The sequence below is a fragment of the Epinephelus fuscoguttatus genome, linkage group LG22 (assembly GCF_011397635.1).
Source record: "Epinephelus fuscoguttatus linkage group LG22, E.fuscoguttatus.final_Chr_v1".
NCBI classification, from domain to species: domain Eukaryota; kingdom Metazoa; phylum Chordata; class Actinopteri; order Perciformes; family Serranidae; genus Epinephelus; species Epinephelus fuscoguttatus.
The window spans coordinates 27,106,013-27,127,429 of record NC_064773.1 but is presented as its reverse complement, the minus strand read 5'-3'; the positions used below and the strand labels follow the sequence as shown (position 1 = coordinate 27,127,429).

Genomic DNA, 21,417 nt, shown 5'->3' with positions numbered 1-21,417 from the left:
TGTCTTAATGTTTCTCTCTCTTCTTTGCGTCTTTTTTGTGTTCCTCTTCTAATGTTAAACCAGCAGCAGACTTCAGGCTCTGCTCCCCTCGTTAAAGAGTGATCAATGCTTTCAGATACCAGAAAATCTTTAAAGAGTCTTTTTTTTTTCACCAGAAGCTGCTGTATTAGTTTGCAGCCCTGCTCCACTGAAATGCTACAGGATTACTAATCACATACATGCACACACACATACACACTGTGCAGTATTTTCTCAATTTGTGCCGAGCAGATGGAAATGGCGCGTCTCACTGCTCTAACTAGGCAGGCAGATTAGAGACACACACACACACACACACACACACACGAACAATTCCCTCACAAGTGAGGTGGACATGTGCAATCATACATGCTCAGTGGATAAACCAGAACTCGCTGCCTGCATGCACATAAAACACACTTTGGGAGGGGGGAGCATTTGGGGTGTAACATTAAACACACACACACACACAAACACGTGCATGTGCCAACTGGCTGGCTTCCTTCAGTCCGCCATGGTTTCCCCCTCTTGTATGTATGTGTCCTAAATGTCATCTCACATCACACCCTCCTCTCTGTTTACACATATATCATGGTTCCATTGATCTTCTTTGATAACTGTGTTTTCAATTCATTTGTCACAGATATGGATCTGTGTACGTCCATATGTGAGTCCCTGTGTGTGTGTGTGTGTATGTGTGTGTGTGTGTGAACGTATGTCTAATGTCAATGAGCGTCACTTATTCATAGCTTCCTGATAAGATGTGTCCTTCCCGCCTAGTTTGATTTTTAGCCCAGAGCAAAGATTTGAGGTCAGTCCCCCCGCAGGGTCTTTACCACTCACAGCTCAACAAAAATATCTCCACTCTATTCTCAGCATGGACAAAATACTGAGTTTGAAATGCAGCACTTAAGGCGTACTACACTTCCACACTGAAGCTGAAAGAGGCAAAAAGACACATTGTGAACCCAAAGCAGCTGTGCTTGCATCACTCGCTGACTCAGGCTGTCAGCGTGGATATTATTCATTTAAATTGCTGGCGGTCATTAATTTGCTTGACAAGGAGTACTTTTTACTGCTGGCGTATTGTAGTGTAATGGATTACAATAAACAAAGGATCAGAAATGAGTTTGGCTTAAGGATCCAGCTACAGGATTTAGTATCAACACGTGGTGAGGTTGCAGACCGGAAACTTCTTCTATGTACCAAGCATGTAGGAGAATTACAGTGTCCAGTATGAAAATGCAGATGGCGCTATCTAGAGCCAGTGTTTGATATATCTCTTGTGGGCTACTTAAGAACAACATGGCGGACTCCATGGAAGGGGACCCACTTAATATGCAAGGCTATTACAAGCACAGTCTTTGACTCCATGGGAGCTATGGGGTATGACACATGTGCAGTGTCACAGGAGTTGTGATGTTGGAGGGTTACAGCATCAGACGCTGTAAATAAAGGATGGTGTCCACTCAGATGCTCTTTGGGTGCATTCACTTATAACCTCTTTTGGTAGGGCTGTAATCAACTGAAGAATCTTGGTCAGCTAATATTCCACCTACTCTTTAACCAATTGATTGGTTGATGTGGGGAAAAATCTGCATGTCATCTCTAGATTAACCAAATCACCACAGTGCAGTGAGTGCACCCTACCTGGTAGTGTTGTGTGTCCACCAAAACATTTTTTCTTCCTGTCACAGGGCTCCACATAAACACTCGCCTAAGGCGGTTAAACTGTGTTCAGGCAAGTGGGATGCCTCGAGTGAAAAATAAATGTGATCTCCAGTGTAATACATCTTTGTATCTCTGTTGCACCCCATTGATATAATGCATTATGATGTTGCGACCTCTCCTCTTTATAACCTCCTTGACCATATGTAGATATTGACAGCTCATTCTAAGGTAAAAACACAACAATTTCTTTATAAGTTATCATAAACAAACATAGTTGAAAAAATTGTATATCATTTCTCAATGCCCCTCTATCACACATACTGGACCATTAATAAATGTCCAGTAGACAAATCCAGTAGTGTAGTCGGCACAGCGGTCCACAGCACTGCCTCTGGTAAATGTTGAAACTCCATTCTGTTATCCTGCAATATATTAAACCTTTTGTCACATGGAGACCCAGGAGAATATGAACAGTGATCACTTTTCAGTTTTCAGCAGTGTTCATGTTTTTGGTTAAAGCTGAGCAGAGTGTTAAATGACAGAACAGTTCGGTTTTATTAGATTTTTGTGGAGCCAAAAAAGAAATTGGTGATACCCCATCTGGCTGGACATAGTGGGCTGTTACCTGACACTGAGTGTGTGCGTGTGTGTGTGTGTGTGTGTGTGTGTGTGTGTGTGTGTGCATATGTAGGTTTTTCAACCCCCCAGCTGTTCAACTGTATTACCACTTCCACCATAGGGCCCCAAATTCTCACGGTCCCCATCCATACACTCACAAAACTGACTCCCTTGTCCCCACCAGAACAACTGGAGTGCTCCACACACTCTATCTCACACACACACACACACACACACACACACACACAGATCCCAGTGATAGGCTTGTCTGATAAGGTTTTATATTGCGGCTTTAATGCTGTCGTGTCCCTGTGGAACAATGCGCGGTTTGTTTAGCACTCAGAAACAATATCCTCCATTTAATGTGGAGCCTAATCTCATTAAGTCATAACCTGTGCTGCTGGACTTCACTGTGAGGCTTCGTTCATTCAGCTGGACAGAGGAGATGAATGGGAGATGTCTCCCATGCTGCAGTATGAGTAGCAGGGCACAAATAGACCATAAAGGGTCCCAAAATGCCTGAGCTCATGCATATGTGGACTCAATTGTGATTTTAAATCTGTACTAGGCCACAGTTATATATATCACTATATATTCTTATTAGATTAAAATGGAGAGAATTGGTAATTAAACGTCCCAGTCATTAAATGGATAATTAGACAGGTAACTAATGATGATGTGTGCACTCTCCTGTCAACATTTAAGTTAAAGTGTTCACTACTTAGTTATCTTAGTTATACATCCCCTGTCCTTCCTCTCTGCCTTGTCTTTATGCAGCCATATTGTTAATGGCCCTGTGCATAGTTTCCAATATGGATCAGACAGAGTCTGACAGAGTAAGATAAGGTGACAGGACAGTGAGACAGTGAATGAGAGAAGTCAAGCGTACTAATTTAACCAGCTGACCCTCAACACAGCTGAATGCTATATAAGTTATAGTCTGGCCCCTGGAGGTATGTGCCTGTATATATGTATTAGTGTAAATGAATGTGTGTGTGTGTGTGTGTGTGTGTGTGTGTGTGTGTGACACTGAGGTCGACAGGTGTCACGTTTTATGCGACTCAGATGTCGTGTGTTGAGCAGTGATCAGTTATGGCAGCAGTTGTCTCTGAGTCCTTTCACTTGGCAAAATATATTTAACAGCAGTTAGTTTAATTTGTAGTTCACGGTAGGAATGCCATTCATCATGTGTTGACAGCGGGTTTCGTTGATATACTGTATGCTGAGAGCTGCCCCAAGAGGAGGAGATAGTATGTTTTTAAGGTCACCAGAAGATGAATCCTGAATGACTTTGGTGAACCCTTGACTTTACCTCTACCACCACTTTGTTTGTTGATGTGTTTGTCAGTGAAATGTCTCAACAACTGTTGAATTGATTGCCTTAAAATTTGATACAGATATCAGTTATTCTGGAAAAATGAATTCAAATGACTGGTGATAACCAGACTCTTCTTGTAGCCATCAAGAGGTTTACACTTTTAATTTACCACTTCTTTATTTTCTAACCAGTTATCCGCAAAACTGACTTTATTCCCCGTCATTCTCATCTGTACATTGCTAATGCATGAAAAGGTGATGAACATGGTGAAAACACCTGTGTAAACATAAGCACGTTAACATCCTGAGCATGCTAGCATGCTGACATTAGCAATTAGCTCAAACCACTGCCTTACCGAAGCACCATTGTAGCTGTAGACTCTGAGGCACGGTGGGGCATGGACATGTTTACTATTGATACAGGTCTAGGAAATGTTTTATTTGCTCAGACAGTTCCGTCTGTTCCCCCTCCCCTTTTGACAGATTTCCATCAACTTTAGATCTGACAGGCCAATCACTACACTTTATGTAATATAGAATATATTTGAGAAGAGGACCGTAAAGAGGAGTGCCGTTGAGGCATTTTTCAAAAACAGCCAGGATGTCTGCAACTGATATTGTACTTTATGTAGGAGCTGCTGTTGCATCAGTATTGAACAAACTGGATGGTATATTTTTGCTAGTCACTGCTAAAACTAGTCATCAGGGTGAAAAATATTATAGTGGGGTGAACTGTATGTTGTGATGGTTTTTTGTATCAAAATCAAATGTACACTGATTCATCCCTTTCGATCTCCACAACTGTAGTTTTTGCTGCACTATACAAAGATAATGCTACTCCATGCCTTGGTACTGAATCAGTTCAAAACATGGTTTGGTTTTAGCTGTTTGAAAAAAAGATCAAATGCCGTCATTTTCCTGTAGAACTCACACAACATCATTTAACAGCCTTCAAGCTAAACCCTTCATACAGGGATAGATGCACTGAACCGTACAGACACTTCCACTCTTGTTGGTTGAACACAGGCTTTCTGTCCCTGGAGGAACACAGAACTTCATTTAATAGGACAACAGTAATCACATCTACTGTTAAAAATCAGTTTGTGTTGGTGTAAATGCAGCTGATGAACGTATTCTTCATCTCAAGGATTCTGGTTAAATCAGCCCCAGGAGCCCTGTAATCCAACATGGTGCTATTCATTAGCGTTCAGCTGGGACTGGCTCACTTATCCCAACACTAATAACACAGAATCCTCCCTGCAGCATCTCCATCCCAAAAACTGCCATCTAAGGCTGCTGCTGCATGCATTTAGAGGAAAAAAATTGTTTTAAAACCAGTCATTATGAGATTCGAATTCAATACATTTAGAAGAGTTTTGATTACCAGGGATGAAAGACACACTCCAGGGTTCACAAACTGCAGTGCACAAGCTAGCTATATTTCTTTGCACATAAATCTATTTTGATTGAAGGCAACAAGTTCACGCCCCCTCTTTCTGGGTTGTTGAAAGGTCTTCGAGGAAACATAAGAAATCGGTAACTGAAGAAGTACAAAGGTCAAGGCCATGTGGCTACAACAAAACAGTAAATTTCAACACTTCATCACAGAATCACTCTTGGAATGAGTGGAACGAGATAGATTGATGTAAGAGGATCTGAGCAGACAGACTAGCCTGTCTGGAGGGTGAGAAAAAAAGGTTGCAGTTTCATGACCTTTGCCTTTGTGATCTTTGTCAATGTTTTTGTGTGAGCACCCGCTTTAAAGATGTAATCCTTAAGATTTTAATTGAAGTTTATTTGAGAAACTTGCCTGGTCAAGTGAGTGAATCAGAAATCTACTTGCCCAAAGTCAGTTTTTACTTTTAGCGCTTTTTGGAAACGTGATATGCTATGACAGTAAGTTTTGCAATTACCTAACTTTCCTCAGCAATCATCTTTCGTATAAGCACCGTCAAGGCCCTGAAAGAGAGGTTGTCGGCAGCTCTCTTAGCTGTCTTGTTATGCACTCTAGCCTTTATCAGTAACTTAACTGCCTTTGAAAAATGACCCCGTTTCATCCAACTTGATCTCAGACTTTTGGAAAACTGTACAATATGTAGTTTGAGTTTTGCTCATATCCTCTGTCACCACCCAACTAAACTCCTGTTTCCAGGATAATTGAACACTCACTTGGCTTCAGCTCATAAACCTTCTCTCAACAGAGATGAGAAGGTAGCAAGATGGCTCATTCTTCAGCTACTTCCATCATCATCTCCTGAAAAAATGTGTTTATTTCTGTTTTACCCCTTCCCCGATTGGACAAGTGAGTTGCTAAATTCACTAGCCTGACGTGGTATTTAACTTGTCCAGGGCACTTGGGCGATCAGGCAGTCTTTATTGTTGAGGCCTGAGTGCAGATTAATACCATAGCAGACATTAGGGTTGGGTCGGTTCTCGGTAATACCAGTTTGGTCCGGTACTCCGTCTTGGACCAGGTTTTATTTTTTGAGACCGACCGGACCGCATACGCGGGCAGAACGTACGCGGAGGTCCTCCCGGTAAAAGTGGACGTCCGCAAGCCCTGTGCGCGCAAAGCACGACTGCACGGACTGCGCTCCGCGCACCAGTGTCACACAAAAGACTGTTCGGCATGTATTTTTCACATCACGGGGATTTTTCACGGACATTTTTACACGGAGTCCGCTTCGCTTATAGTACGCCCGAGTCTGTGAGCACCTGTGTCTACCTCTTCACCAAGCGCACAGCAAGCAGGAGAGAGGGGGGTGGGGCGGGGACTGAGCTAGGAGGTGCAAGTGCGCATGCGCCTCTACTGTAGCCTGGCGTTTGTTTAATGGTGACGGGGAGTCGATAATGGCGGACAGTTTCGTCTCGACGAAATCAAAGAATGCGCCACTATGGCAACACTTTGGCTTTGAGCCAGACGAAGGAGGCAACCCTTGTTTGCACTGATTGAGTAAGCTGCAAAATTTATTTGTAAGGAATAAAAGAAACAACTTGTTACTGTTACTCTGTTGTCCTAAGGTCGTTTTTTTATTTTAAATGAGTCCATTGCGCCCCCAAGTGGCGAAATTCTGGTATTACCGACTTGATGCGTTTTTTTTTTTTTTTTTACAAAAACCGAACCGTTTTTTTTTTTTTTTTTTCTCATACCGACCCTAACCCTAGCAGACATTCCAGCAGATGGCCGTGGCTAGCATTATATTTGGTGACAAGTACATTGTGTTTTCTCTGGCTGCTCCACGATAAAAGCCACCATATCTTTCACCAGGTGGATGCTTTTAATGTGAACTATCAGCAGTAGGAAATGTTGGGTAAGCATTAGCAGTAGCTGATTACAGCTCTGATAGAGTGAACAGTTAACAGTGACCCTGATATCATTGAGATAACATTACAAACAGCAACACTGAATTGATCAGCATGCATCATTTTGTGTGAGTAACTCCGCCACTAACAATAAAATCTACGATGTATCTATAGTTAAATACCTTAACATTCCTATTGCTGAGGAAATGCCGACTAAAAGTAGTGTGGAGAAAAAACAGGGTTATATGTAAAAATATAAATCTCAAGGATTATGTTTAATTTTCAAAATGAAAATAAAACAGCATAACTTTGAGTACCCGCTCAGAAAGATGTGCAATGATATTTTGGTATCATTGAAAATCTATGTTTGCATTTTGTCCTTTCCCCTTATAGGGCTTTTAACATCCACCTGATTGACAAGTGAGAGCTAATGATCTTCACTTGTGCGTTGCCTCACCATGTTTTGCCATATTCCTTGTTTATGAGTGGAGCTCTTGTAGTAAATTATCCTCAGTGACTGTCACTTCAGTGTGAGTGAAGCTTGTAGTCAGAGTATCAGGTGTCTGGCTGACACACATTCTCATTTGGCTTTTCATTTCACTTCATTTTCATTATTCTGTCTCACACTGACAGCTGTGGAGTCATCCTCACTCATGCCAGTACACAGGGCATAGTAAAAATTGGACCAGAACGTAGTTTTGTTACATATTTATAAGTGTAAGCTGTGCTTTACTACATCCTTTTCCTCTTGGGCAGCCTTGAAGATAGGTGTAGGAATGTGTGACGACGAAGCGGAGCGTTGTTGGAAAACTGCATGTCTGTTGACCTTTCCTATATGAATAAAACATTCATATAAATGTCTTGTTGCCACCGCCGCAGTCACCTAAACCTTTAATGTCAGGTCTCTGAAGCCCACTGGGAAATCCGATAAAGCAGATAGAGTGCAGATGGGTGGAATAATACAGTGATTCAGCTGTGAGCTTCATGCATGGCCAGCCTGAAGCGATGAAGTCCCATCACTGTCCGCTGTGCTCTTAAAGCTGAGCACCAGTGTCTCTTTGCTCTTGGCTCTTTGCCTGTGCAGTACTGTCTCATCACCTCATTCCTCTGCTGTCTCCGACAACTAACAGCTACTGTATGTTAGCTCCACTAAATGAGGAACTTGCCTGTATGACCCAAAAACTAGTGGCTGTCATTTTATCATTTCCCAAACCATGTAACTGTGTTTAACCACATGTTGAAAAGCAACAACTATTAACTTTTTACTAATATAAAATTTGTGCAGGTTCCACTAACTGTAAAACATATGATACAATAACATATCCACTTTAAATAATATGTAATATACACTGTATATAGACATTTTATGTATATTGTTGGTTTCTAGAGCTGTATATGTATGTATTTATCACACTATTTTTCCCACATACTTGTGTACGTAATAGCCCTATCTATTCTATACCATATGACCAACTTTGTTTGCCTTGTCCTTAGCTATTGTGTGTACTTCTTTGTAACTGAGAGCAGTGCAAAAACTGAAGTCAGATTCCTTATGCATGCACATTTATTTGGCTAATAAAACTGATTCTGATTGACTAAAAATAGAACATTTGATGGGCTAGATATTAATATTTTATGATTTTAAAGAAACCATATGGAGTCATGATGCAGGAATGGCAGACTCTGCCACTACCACTTCTACTGTATTCATTATCATGCTGTGAGAACCTGTTCCTAAATGCTAGCAGCAAGCATTTTGGGAGCATTGTTATGCCTTAATTACAGGAAATAGAAAGATGCCAAGAAACAAAGGAGAGAGAGAGAGAGAGAGAGAGAGAGAGAGATGCAGCACAAGGTCCCTGTTAGAGTTTATGGTCAGCATCTTAAAGATAAAATTGATAATTTTTATGAAAATAACTTCTTATGATATTAGCTGAAACTATCGCTACATCCACAAAGTATTTCATGAGACAGATAGTCTGTAAAATAGTCACATCCCTCCTGCTTTCCTATTGCTTTTAAAAGCATTTGCCAGAATCTGCTGCAGCACTTAAAAAACAACCAATCAGAGTTAAGAACGTTGTTCTGGCTGGTTAGTGGTGCTTGGTACTTCGCTTAACTATATCCAACATAGCAGCCAGGTCACAAACTTTCTCATTTTACAGTGAAATAGTACACTAAAATATGTTTGTGAAAACATTTGAGGTGAGAAATAGGCAATGCAGTAACAGAAACTTGATTCACATTTTATCGGCACTGCCTAGTTTGATAGTTTGAACACAGTTCACGGGCAGTGAACAGTGAACAGTGACATGATTGACAGCTGTGTTACAGACTCCTTGACTCTGATTGATTGTTTTTGATGTGCTGCTGTAGATTCTGGCCAATGCTATTAGAAGCAATAGGAAGAGGAGGAGGGACATTTTTTTTATTTTACAGACTCACATCTGTCTCATATAACACTTTGTGTATGTACTGACAGTTATAGCAAAGATATTCTCATAAAATTTAGCAACTTTAGCTTTAAAGGAATATGTATATAATCAAATGAATGTTTTTTTCACAGATCTTTGTCTCATATACTTGTGTGTGGAAACTTACAGTTTAAACAAATATGGCAAAAAAGTTATTTCTATAAAAATGACCAACTGGAGCACCCTGACAGCTACACTTTTGATGATTTTCTTTCTATACATTTTTCAGTTGCATTATTCGTACCAGGTCTTGCTGACCTCTGACTGCTAACCAATGTTATGAGAAGTAAAAATTAAAGCATTGCCTCTTTATTGTACTAAGCTTTAGCAGATCAGAGCACTATATAAATGTTATAAAGTTGCATAAAACATTAACATAAAATGTGACACAGGTTTGGCGACTTAAATGTTCTTACATGTACTTTCAACGCCTTTATGACACTTTACTGAAATCAACCTGTACGGACACAGTGATTGGCTAAGAGGTGAAATCCATCACTTGGCCAACTCGTTCCCAGTGAGTGCAACTTCATTAAGTGTTTCAAAGAAACTTTAAATGGTCATATCAGGATTAATCAGCTGACTGACCTGAATAAAGGGTCACTCATGTCAAAGTTGGTCCATCTGGTTTTGTGGTTTCACTTCAGTTTTTCAAGACTCTGGCCACACACATTTTCCTTTTCATGTTACCTATCTTCTATGTGCATCTGGCCTCAGTGACCACGCAGGGACCAATTACGCTTCATATACTACACTAGTTATTTACTTCAAAAGGTGTATTATATTTCTGGTGACATTTCAAGTGCATTTCCACTCCGATTATGGAGCTTTCACACATAAAAGTACATTCAAAATCCATCTCCATCAAACAGTTTCCCTATTTTAGGCCAATGAAATCTCCCAAATACATTTCCTTTTCAAAGGGAAATTTCTTTTTTTCGTAAGCTTTCAAAAATCACACAGAAACAACAGGTGATCCTTTGGTTTGTGTGTGTGTGTGTGTGTGTGTGTGTGTGTGTGTGTGTGTGTTGCACGGTGGTTTGCCAAGGGCTAATTAGATTAAAATCCGTCACAGTGTGATGTTAATGAAGCTATTATTGACGCTGCAACGCCACAGTCAACTCCATTTTTCACTCTTTCCCCTTTTGCTCACTTTCATTCATTACTCCCATCAGTCTTTCCCCCTTTGTGCAAAGATGAATGTAATCATCAAATACACTGAATTTATAGATGGCAGTCTGAATGAGAGAGTAATCTCACACACACATCATGCTGGGAAACAAGGCCATAAATAAACTCCTAAATGTGTGGTTTGTTGCGAATCTTTCTGGGGTTTTTCTGTCTGTATTATTTTCTATTCAAGTCTTTATGTTTTTGTCTCTTATTACATTTTATTTTGTGAAATTCCTTTTTTTAAATTTTTGTTCTTCCTACCTTCCTTTCATCTTCTTTCTAAAGTCTTTCTGTCTTTTCACCATCCACTTATATACAGACACAAAAGAGTATAGCAAGCAGTATGTGGTCAGCTCAGTCTGGTCGGGCTATTTATAATATAATAGCCTAGTATTTGTCAGTCCTGTCATGTTAGTATGGCACAGTGTAGATGCTGGTCAAGTGCCCCAGACTCAATTCATCATTTCTCATTTCCTTAAACACATTCCAATTCATTTCTTATTTCCAAAATGTGTTATTTATTTATTTTAAGGAAAGAATATTAACTAACTACCAAAGTGAAGAATAAACTTCCATAAATATTAACCACCAAGACATGAGCTCAGACTTTTAAAGACCTTTTTTGAGTTTCTTAAAGATCCATAGATGGTCTGTTTTTAGCTCATTATCCAGCCATTCAGCACAGAGCTTCCTGTAAACTCCAGAAACAGAAAACAGAGAAAATATTTTCTACTTTCAGCATCTTTCAGTCTCTTTTGGGAAAAAACGGGAAAGAAGCAAAAGTGAGTTAAACAAGTGTGAAGTGCGACATTAAAATCCCCCTGTGGCTGCATCTGTATCAGGGTTTGTTGCATATTCATTGATGCAGAAGAGTTTACAGAAGGATGCACTGCATTGCATGTCTTCAAGAGTTCAACAACACATAGTTAGATAAAACTATGTGAACGAGTGCATGCTGTCACACGTGCAAAGATATTCCCAATCTTTTTATCCATGCAGCTTTATATGGTAAACAATAGCATTATATTGTTTTCATCTCAGCCACATGGATGATCTTAATGTTGTGGATATGGTGGTAATTGTCCATGACCTAAATCTGACTCCACACAGGGCTTTCATCTTTTTAAAGGATCAGTGTTTGGTTTTTCTCTGTGCAGTGAAAAAAAAGAGGATATATTCTTTTCTTCCCCCTACTTTTTATTTGTTCATGTTGTTTGTGTGCCAGTCTCCTTTATGATGAGTTTTTAGGTTTTATGGACCCCTGCTCCTTCCTCCTTTTCTCTACACAGAGGCTCAGAAACAGGCTTTGTCAGATTATATACGTTGTGCCTGTTTGCACCAGTTTTGACCCCACAAATCACACGAAATATGCCATCTGGTTGTGCATGAAGTGCTTTACAATGTCACTGTTAATACCCATGCACAGGCTTTAATTCTGGCTGTGAAAACTCCTAAGGATAATTTTCATGTTTGAAACATGACGCACATGTTTTCATGTGTCACCTTGACAGGAGTTAAATCTTAGCAGGGTGAGTGTGTTAATGTTAGGATTTTTGGATGTACAACTTTCCCACCAGAGAGTCACACTTGGTACTTGCTGACATAATTACTAAATGTGTTTTTATACAAATAAAATGGATTCTCTGTCATCAGTTAATTTATTGATGATTACAAAGAGCACTGACTTTTTCCTGTTAGCAGGAGGTGAAAGAGTGGAAGAGACATGAACATAAAGAAAGTGAAAACTGAAAGAGACTTGAGTCAAAATAGCTTGGGGAAGAGAGAGTTGGTCATCTATGTGTGTGTGTGTGTGTGTTATTCAGTGTCCTCATATGTCATGGAGCAAGAAAAGACAGCTAGTGAGGGACACAAAGCTATTAGTGGATGTCCAGCTAGTACGACACACAGATACACACACTGAACTGTGACTTCATACATCATTGTATCCTCTACTGTCCCTGAGTGAAAATTACTACCATGAAATAGATAGGTATGCGTGTGTGCGTGTGCGTGCACTGAGAAAAATGCTGTTAATGGTGATGCAGCTCCCTCCTGCACCCTCTAAAGTGCTCTACTGTATGGTGATAACCAATGATTTTTGTACCGTGTGTGCATGCTTCTATTAGTAAGACTAAAGGTTAGTGTTCTGTTTCTGCTCCAATTCAGAAACCTGTGTGTGCTGCACACAAATTATTTTACACCTTAGAAAAAAATGCTCCAGTGCTCTGTGGCTGTTGGGGGAATCATGTCACTACATGTACAGCAGCGGCTGAGCGAATGCCCTAGTAGTCACCATCTTTTTATCTGTTGTAAATGTTGCTGTGTTACCTAGGCTATCTCGAGATTGGCCATTCATACACAGAAAACTAATCTCACACCACTCTGCTGGAACATGTCCAACACAACGCAGTGAAGTCACGTACGACAGTGTTAGCACATTTGACTTTTCCTCTCCAACTGAATGAAATTGGTTTATTACAAGGCAGGCAAGGTTGTTGTGAAAAGTATCCCATGAATGACAGGAAAAGCCTGCCACTTATCATGTGGCACACAGCAGCTGGTCACGGTTTCACTTGTCAGTCTGTGCATTTGTGTGTGTTTGTGGAAATGCGAAATGACCATAATAACCTTTTTCTCGTTCTCTCTGCTGTAGTTGTGGCAGCGGAGCCGCTGGTCAGAGGCCTGAGAAAACTCCCTGAAGATATCGACTGGTCATATTCAGGTCTGTGTGCACATTTGTTTTTATTCCCCTTTGTACTGATAATAGATATTCGACTGCCATGTGTGTGTAGAGATATGAGCAGTTTGCTTCATAAATGCGGAGTAACAGTGTCCTTGACAGTGGGTTTGTTTGTTTGTTTTTTGTAGGGTTTTTTTGATAGAAAGGGAAATTTTTGGCTGAGCAGAGTATTTGTAAAAGGTGGCAACATACCTTAATATCAAGTAAAAAAAAAAAACAATAAAATAACTATCAATACTTACAAAACAGTACTGACACTATAATAGCATTTACAGCTTGTAACTGTAAGTACTTGTGTAAGTGCTGTTAGTATCTTAATAGAGATGCACCGATCAATCGGCTGGTGACATCGCAATTGACCAATTTTCAGCTTGATCTGCCATGACCAACGTGCGGCCGGTCAGTCTCTGATATAATCGATCCTGTAGTGGTAAGATTTACATCCATATGCTGCACGGTGGTTCATGTAACAGTAACTGGCTATTGTCACAGACGCTGCAACCCGTTCTTAAAAGTTGTAATTCATTCCCATGCATGCTGCACATGGTTTGAAAGCTACTGTGTTAGGCTAGCTAGGAGCCTCGGATATACCACCCAAATAAGTGTTAATCAGTTGTATTAATCAAATGTGTATTAATCACAGAGTTGATGAGTAGTTCAAGTGTAGCATAGCAAAGCTAACGCTAACTATTTCATCTCAGTGGATGGAAGATGCTAAAACACTTAGCGTCTTAGTCCTGGAGGTATAACTCCATAAAAACACAAATATGGGTGGTCTGCCCAAGTCTGCTTGTTAGCTCCTAGTTAGATTAGTCAAGATAACAACAGACCCCTGGGGTAGTTAATAATAAGCTTAAACCACACATGAAGTTCTTAGACAAACCAAACTTGAATGTTCAATCATCAGGAGACAGGAAGTTTCTGAGCTGCCCTCCGGTTACCGTTCAGAATCACACAGTCACTTCTTAAAACAGACAGCGCAAGGGACAGCTCCATGAGACTGGTAAATGTCAATCTGAATATCACATGAATCAAAGGAATTATCTGTTAACACCTCCCGTGAGACAGCCTTGATCTGCCACGGACCATATGGTTAGATGGCATCAGCTCCTTCAGCACGAAGCCTCCACTGGGCTAAGCTGTGGACCAGCAGAAACAAAGAGTGGACACAGACAGAGCGTAATGGTCCCAGAGGGAAAGATTAGCTTCTTAATGGTCGGGGAGCGATCAGGAGGAATGATCAGGCTCAACAGGTCATCAGTGGGCTAAAGGTAGAGCTATTAAACTTATTAACCTGCACCCAAAATGGATTGCATTTGAGGAGCATAATGCAGGAAAAAGATATGAAATCCAAGTAGCCCTGCCATAAGACACATCATTTCCCAGAGTCCCCAAGAATAAAACAGCCTCTTTACAAGCCAGTCTTCCAAACCATTAATTGACCAACCAGCTTGAACTCCCTCCAGCATGACTGCAAACTGGATTTATTGATGTTACTAATAATAAACATAACTGATAATTTAGCTGTGAATATTTCTCTGAAATAAGTGTTAATGACTTGTAGAGACATTTTGAGCAGCCGCTAATGGTTTTTCTAGAAAGGCAGATGGCAGTGCTGTTCTCTGGTATGGGATCTGTTCAGCCTTAGCTGCTTAATTGGGAAGCTTGCAAAGTTGCAGAGCCAGTACTTGCTTAAAGATGAATTCTGTTGGTTTTTTTGTTTTTTTTTAAATTCAGTTTTGTTTTATTTACCGTTAAGTCTTTAAAGGCAGATGAATAATCATCACACGTACTTCTGTCTGTTATGCAACTAACTAGGGATGTCAGTGGTTAATATTTTTGACCAGTTACACATGTTGAGCTATAGGTTAATTTTGCTGTTCTTCAGTTTACTGCATTACACACCAAGCATGTGTGGTGGGAGCTAGCTAGCAGCGCTCATTCTGAGATTACAGCTAGTAACACCTTCCCAACCCACAGTATTGCTCTGGAAACATTGTACCCACCCCTCAGTGTCCCCCCAGGTTGCCTTGGTAAGAAAGTAAAGTAATTTTGAGCCACAAACACTTCATAGCACTATTAACTATGTTATTACTGTTAGCTCTGTTAGCACAGTTAGCAGTGTCAGCATTACAAGTCATCCTAACATAGTTAACAAAGGTAAAGGGGTTTCTGGGCTTAAAATAAAACAGCTAACTCATCAGGTTATGGGGAGACGGAGGAAGGGGTACAGTGTTTCCACAATGGCAACACTGTGCCGCCACTACAGCGTTAGGCACGGTAACATGGATAGCTGTCTGTCTGTCACCAAAGCTAACAGAAAATGAAAAAGGCAAGACGTTTACATGACAAAATGTTAACATTTCACCACCTCTAAATGCATAGCCCTTTGAAATGCAGCGCTAAAGCTCACTGAGTCATTGGAGTGTCAGACTAAAAGGAAAAGCATCTTGAATTTCAAGTCACTGTGCTTTTTTCTTTCTTAAAAATTTAACATTTAGTTACCAGTTAATGGGTATCAGGCTATGGAAAGAATAATTAACCAAAACTGACATGTCTACAATTAACACCTACAATCCAAAACACCTTGATTACCTTGAAAAACTGAGTAAAATAAAATATATTTTAGTTAATGGAATAGATAATGAAGTGTAAAACCCCAAACAGGATCAAATCATTGTATCTAATTTGTCCTCCAACAAACACATCACCTTATGAATTGCTTTCATACATCTAAGCATCATTGTTTCATATGAAATCTGGTCATGAACCGTGTTTTAATGGACTTGTATTGATGCAATGACTCAAACTTGATTCACACACACGCAGCCAGTGCAGCCGTGAGATTTTGTTTATCCGACTTGTTCCTACTCATATTTGTCATAGCAGCACGAATATCAATAGATGCACATGCATTTTCATCTTGGAGATTGTTTTCTGTCCCACTGTCAAATCTTTACAATCAATTCCCAGGCACATACACTCCGTTTGACAAAGTGTAATAGGTTTTTTAGTGTGATACACTGAAATGGTCATGAATGATGAAAAGCCCGTCTGCAATGGAAACGAAATGGAGACGCCCTTTCTTTCCCCTCCTTGTCTTCTTCACTTCCATTTGTAATCTTGCTTTGTGTGTCTTGATCTTTCTTTCTGACTCTATACTTCTCATTTTCCTCTCTGTTGGGTTTTGAAGTTCATCATCACAACTGAAGGAGGCTCAGTGGCAGTTCATTTGGATTGCTGTAACAGTAGCCATGTGTGCATGTGTGTGCAATCTTGTTTTTCTGACTGGCTCTGTTTCTTGTCTTGTGCTGTGCACTGAGCCGTGAGTAAAAGCATTAACATGTGAAAGAAGCGCACTTCATTGTGAGGCACTGTGCACAGCTTTTTAGTTGGGTCAGAAGTAGGGAGGGGGGGGATGACAAGGGAAATAAAGGGGAATAAAAGAAAGAAGGGGGCAGGAGAGTGAGAGAGTGAGTGACCAAGAGGAGAGTTGAAGAAAAAGAACTCAAGTGAAAGGAAGCGAGGCAGAGGAGGAAAGTTTAAAATTAGGCTACATAAAAATCACAATGCACCTTTTCAAACAGCTTGCCTCAAACAAACCATGGTTGTTAGGTTTGATTTTTATCAAAATGTTTAAATGTTTAAGTAAGTAAAATAAAATTTCATGCATAGTTTTTTTGCCTTATGAGGAATTGTAAGTGCAGGTGTTGTCCTACACAACTCGCCAGATAGTTCTGGTTTGTCATCCATGCTGGGCTAAAAATAATAACTTTTCAAATTACAGATTATCATTGTTACAGACCAAAATGAGTTTGAGGATGTAGTAACAAACTTTCAAGACATAAAATATAAAGTCAACTTGTGTGTGATGCTAATAAAGAACATCTAAGACATTCCAGTTCAATTCAGTTTTATTTATAAAGCCCAATATCACAAATCAAATTTTTCCTTAGAGGGCTTTACAACATACTACAACATATGAAATACAAATTCAAGAATTTTGAGTTCCATATTATCTGTGTTTAACAGTTGATGTGAGCCAAAAGTCCAAATTAGCATTTGCGAACTTTCTGGGAAAGGTTTACAGTTTGAGTGCGGGAGCATGGTGACTGTAGACTGCTGATTAAAAACATATAAAACAATTCTCCTGTCTCTGCTCTGACATTTTTATTTATCTATTTTTTTTAAGTATCTATTATCAGTAACAGCCCTTTCAACCTTCACTCAGATCACTGATGCTTCGTTCACACTACACAACTTTAGCCACAATTTTCTGCTCGCCAACAAATTTTGGAGCTCCCAGACAAAAACCCCAGATTAGAGGCAAATTGGCGTTGGCTCCTCAGATATCAAGCTTGCTAAATATCTTGATCTGTTGGTGAGCTACAGCCAATCAGAGCACAAGAAAAGTGTCAGAACTTTTATACTTGCTGATAATCTTTCTAGTTATGGCAGAGAGGGATTCTTAGTTAGTAATTGTTATTATTCATGCTTGTGCCAGCATTGTTTCTTTATTATGGTTCTTAGGTCTGTCTGAATTAAAATCTTGGTAGCTTTAAAAGGTATTAAAAAGTATTAACAATAAACCTGCAGGTACTGTGTACTGTATGTTTTCCTGCTCCTCCTCCTCCTCCATGCTGTCCTCGTCATTCCCCTCTGCTTTGTCTCCAAGGGATCCCTGGGATCCTCCTGCCTGGAGGACACCCCCCAGGGCCCCATCTGTTACGTGTGTATGTGTGCATGTACAGTAAGTGTTTGTGTGTAACTGTGCACTCTGATAACCCAGACTTTCCTCTCCCAGGCAAATGCAATGGGATGCAATACGGTTTTCAAAGGATACTGTTCAAAAATCACAACAAAACTACAAATTCTCAGAGAAATAATATAATGATACTGCTACTTGCTTTTTTAATTGTAGTGAAACAGCATTATATATATCCATATTAAATATCAGAACAGCAGAAATGTCGTATTAGATTCTGCATAATTGTTTCCTATCAGTGGAGCACCAGTGACAGAGACAGAAAAACAGAATGTTAAAGAATCAAAATGTTCTGAATAAGTTGAGTATTTTTTGTCTGTTCTCTTTTTTCTGCACCTCTGTATCAGTGTTTCTGTCTCTCTCCTCGCTGTGTCTGTGTCTTCTCTCTTCTTGATCCAACTATGTCTTACCCAGGAGCAATACAGGCTTCAGTACTCTTCTGGTGCTTTGTCTGGGGAATACACACACACACACACACACACACACACACACACACACACACACATATACAGTTTTCAAATATGAATACATCTTCCTGTCCACATATGTTCATAATATCTTGTCTCTGAACCATTTCCCCATGTTTCAAATTATCTTATTAGAAAGACGACTGTGTTCACATTAAGAATCTGATCACACTCTTGATTAAACAGAGCAGTAGTTTCCAAGAAAACATCATGTATCTACCCTTTAGTAGTGCATCATATTAAGGATTCGACTAATAGGACCAGCATGAGAGGCTGTGTGACGGCTACATCTTATCAAACCCTAGAAGCATTCTTTATGTAAAACTGACACTCGTGGCAAGGCAAATTTTGGATCAGTTCGGTGTGCGGTTGTGAGCAGTTTACATTCAGCATTTGTTGGTATGTAAACATTATGTTTAAGTGTTTTAAAAAATAAAAGGAAAATTGTAGGAAAAAGAATAAGGTTGTGTTCAGACCAACATTAGCCCTTCATTGAAAAAAAAAAACCCTCCGCCACCTCATTTATTTCAGTGAAACCACTGCATTGATGCTGTGCTAACGCAAAGGGCTCCAACACTCAATACGACGCAGTACCATCCAGAAACAAACTGCACGTATTAATCAAATACACAAGGGCGGATTCCTGGTAGATACCTTTGTAATGTGAACACCATTATTCTTCTGTTTATCTCATGATTGTATACACACGTGAAAAAAATGCTGTGCTAGCTTTCCACAGTTATAAAGTCCTGTCCCATAGTAGTGTACCCCACAGAGCAGTGTTTTGTTGTCGAGCTGGTCTTCTGGTAATTTTCTTCTTCTCAGCAGCACCTAAAGCAATATGCCCCCACCAACACTGCCTCCTGTTTTGTTTTTTCTTGGCACAGTGCTATTTTCTATTAGCCTGACATCGCCAGACCAAGTCACAAATACAAGTTTATCTGGAACCCCTCAGTTCATCTTCAGTTTCCAAGCATTGTTATCAGTGACTGTAAATCAAACTGTATCTGGATGAATTGGATGGACCTACAACCAGTCAGAGCAAAAAAAAACATTTCAAGTTGCAATGAGCAACAGACAAATGTAAACGGACTACAGCGTGCAGTGATGAGCTGTGATCATGTAACATCAATATGTCTTTGAACAAGTGTCGCCGTTTTTTACCATCAGAATTTGAAAATACTACTTCTACAGAAAGTTCAGCATCAGCTGCAGCCTTCTTGGTTGTTTATGAAAATGCCTCAACAGTGCTCCTCTTTACTGAGCTAGGTTTATGCTTGACATAGTGTACCTGGTACAATGGTGCGTGAGCTAAAATTAATGTCATCATATATTGTACATTAAGGTCAAAGGCTCCACAAGTTGTCATTTACTGTAGCAAACATGTCCATAGTTGTGATTGGCCCGACCCATCTGAGGCCGGCTGGAAATCTGTCTAAATGGGAGAGGGACCAAATGATTTATCAGAGCACTGATAAATCACTTTTTTTACTCCTCTGCTTTCTGTATTGCCTTGTAGCATGCTGTAATGGCCTCACTATATGTGAACAAAAATAGTTAGGCAGGGCTGAGGAGTCTCTAACACAGCTGTTAAAATTGAGGTCAAACTGTCAAACTAGGCAGTAGTGTTGTCACGGTACCAAAATTGGGACCCACGGTACGATACCAGTGAAAGTATCATGATTCTGAGTAGTATCACGATACCACGGCAAAAATGAGGCAGATGTGCCTTTTGTCATTTATAAAAAGATGAATCACTTTTCTATAATACATCAATGATATTTCAGTGGAATAAATTACTTATTGACTTATTCATACTTCAAAAACAGCACCAATAAGTGATTAACATGGGGGGATCAAAATAAAATAAATAAATAAATAAAATAAAAATCTACCAGCCACCCTCCTCCTCTGATAAGTTAAGAACAGTCCCTTAAGTGCGCTGAGGTTTGTGGACCGTTACCTGCCACAAAGAGAGAAATGTGAACAACTCGTTTGTCCTCTGACACATCACATACCTGTGTGCCGCCGTGGCTCGGCTGTTCAGGTATTTCTGGGCAGTCATGACACCAACAAAGAGGAAATTACTGGACCTGGAGCCGGGCTTCTCGGTTGCTGGTAAGCCATTATCTTGCGCTGCGGGGCACTATGGCTGCCGTATTTGACAGGATTACTTATTCCTGTCTGTGTCTGTGACCCCCGTTCAACCCACAACCGGCAGGATTCGCCTTTTGTTTCTGCTGCTGGCTGAAATCTGTACTCGCACAGCATGCTCCTGAATGATTTCTTTTGCTCGCACAAAACTATTTTTAGTTGCAAATGCGAGTAAAATGCTCGCACCTTAGAGCTCTGTGGAAAACAAATCACTGTAGCATAGCTTATATTAACAAATGTAGCCTACAAGTAAAAATAAATAAATAATAACTTTCATTGCTCAAAGATACTCAATAGCTCAGCTAATACCTGACATGTCACTGGAAAACAAACCACTGAAGCAGCATATTGAGCGCCAGGTGGCCAGCACACGCTGTTATTGAACAGTGCATGGACACTCACCCTCTTGTGATTGGACTTTGAACTTATCCCACAGTAGTGGTTACGTGAGGTACTGTAGTACTACGGTATTCCAACATTATGGTATCATATTTACCGTGGTGTTTTAGTACCACGGTCTACTGTTGGTACCAGTATACCGTGCAACACTACTAGGCAGCACTGATCAAATTACTGCATTGCCTATTTCTCATCTCAAATGTTTTCAGAAACATAATTTAGTGTACTGTTTAGTTGTAAAATGAGAACGTGTGTGACCTGACTGCCATGTTGGATACAGTTAAAAGGGAGCTTGAGCACAGCCCATGAGCTGGACCA

The 21,417-nt window shown here is 40.1% G+C and overlaps 1 protein-coding gene across 2 annotated transcripts in view; it reads left to right on the top strand.

Annotated features, from left to right (window-relative positions):
• Positions 1–21,417, top strand: part of ptprz1b (protein tyrosine phosphatase receptor type Z1b) — a 77,499-nt gene that overhangs the window by 15,787 nt on the left and 40,295 nt on the right. For both annotated transcript variants that reach the window (XM_049567166.1, XM_049567165.1), the window contains exon 2: positions 13,228–13,296. In XM_049567166.1, the coding sequence (XP_049423123.1) occupies positions 13,228–13,296 (69 nt within the window). The remainder of the gene's footprint in view (positions 1–13,227; positions 13,297–21,417) is intronic.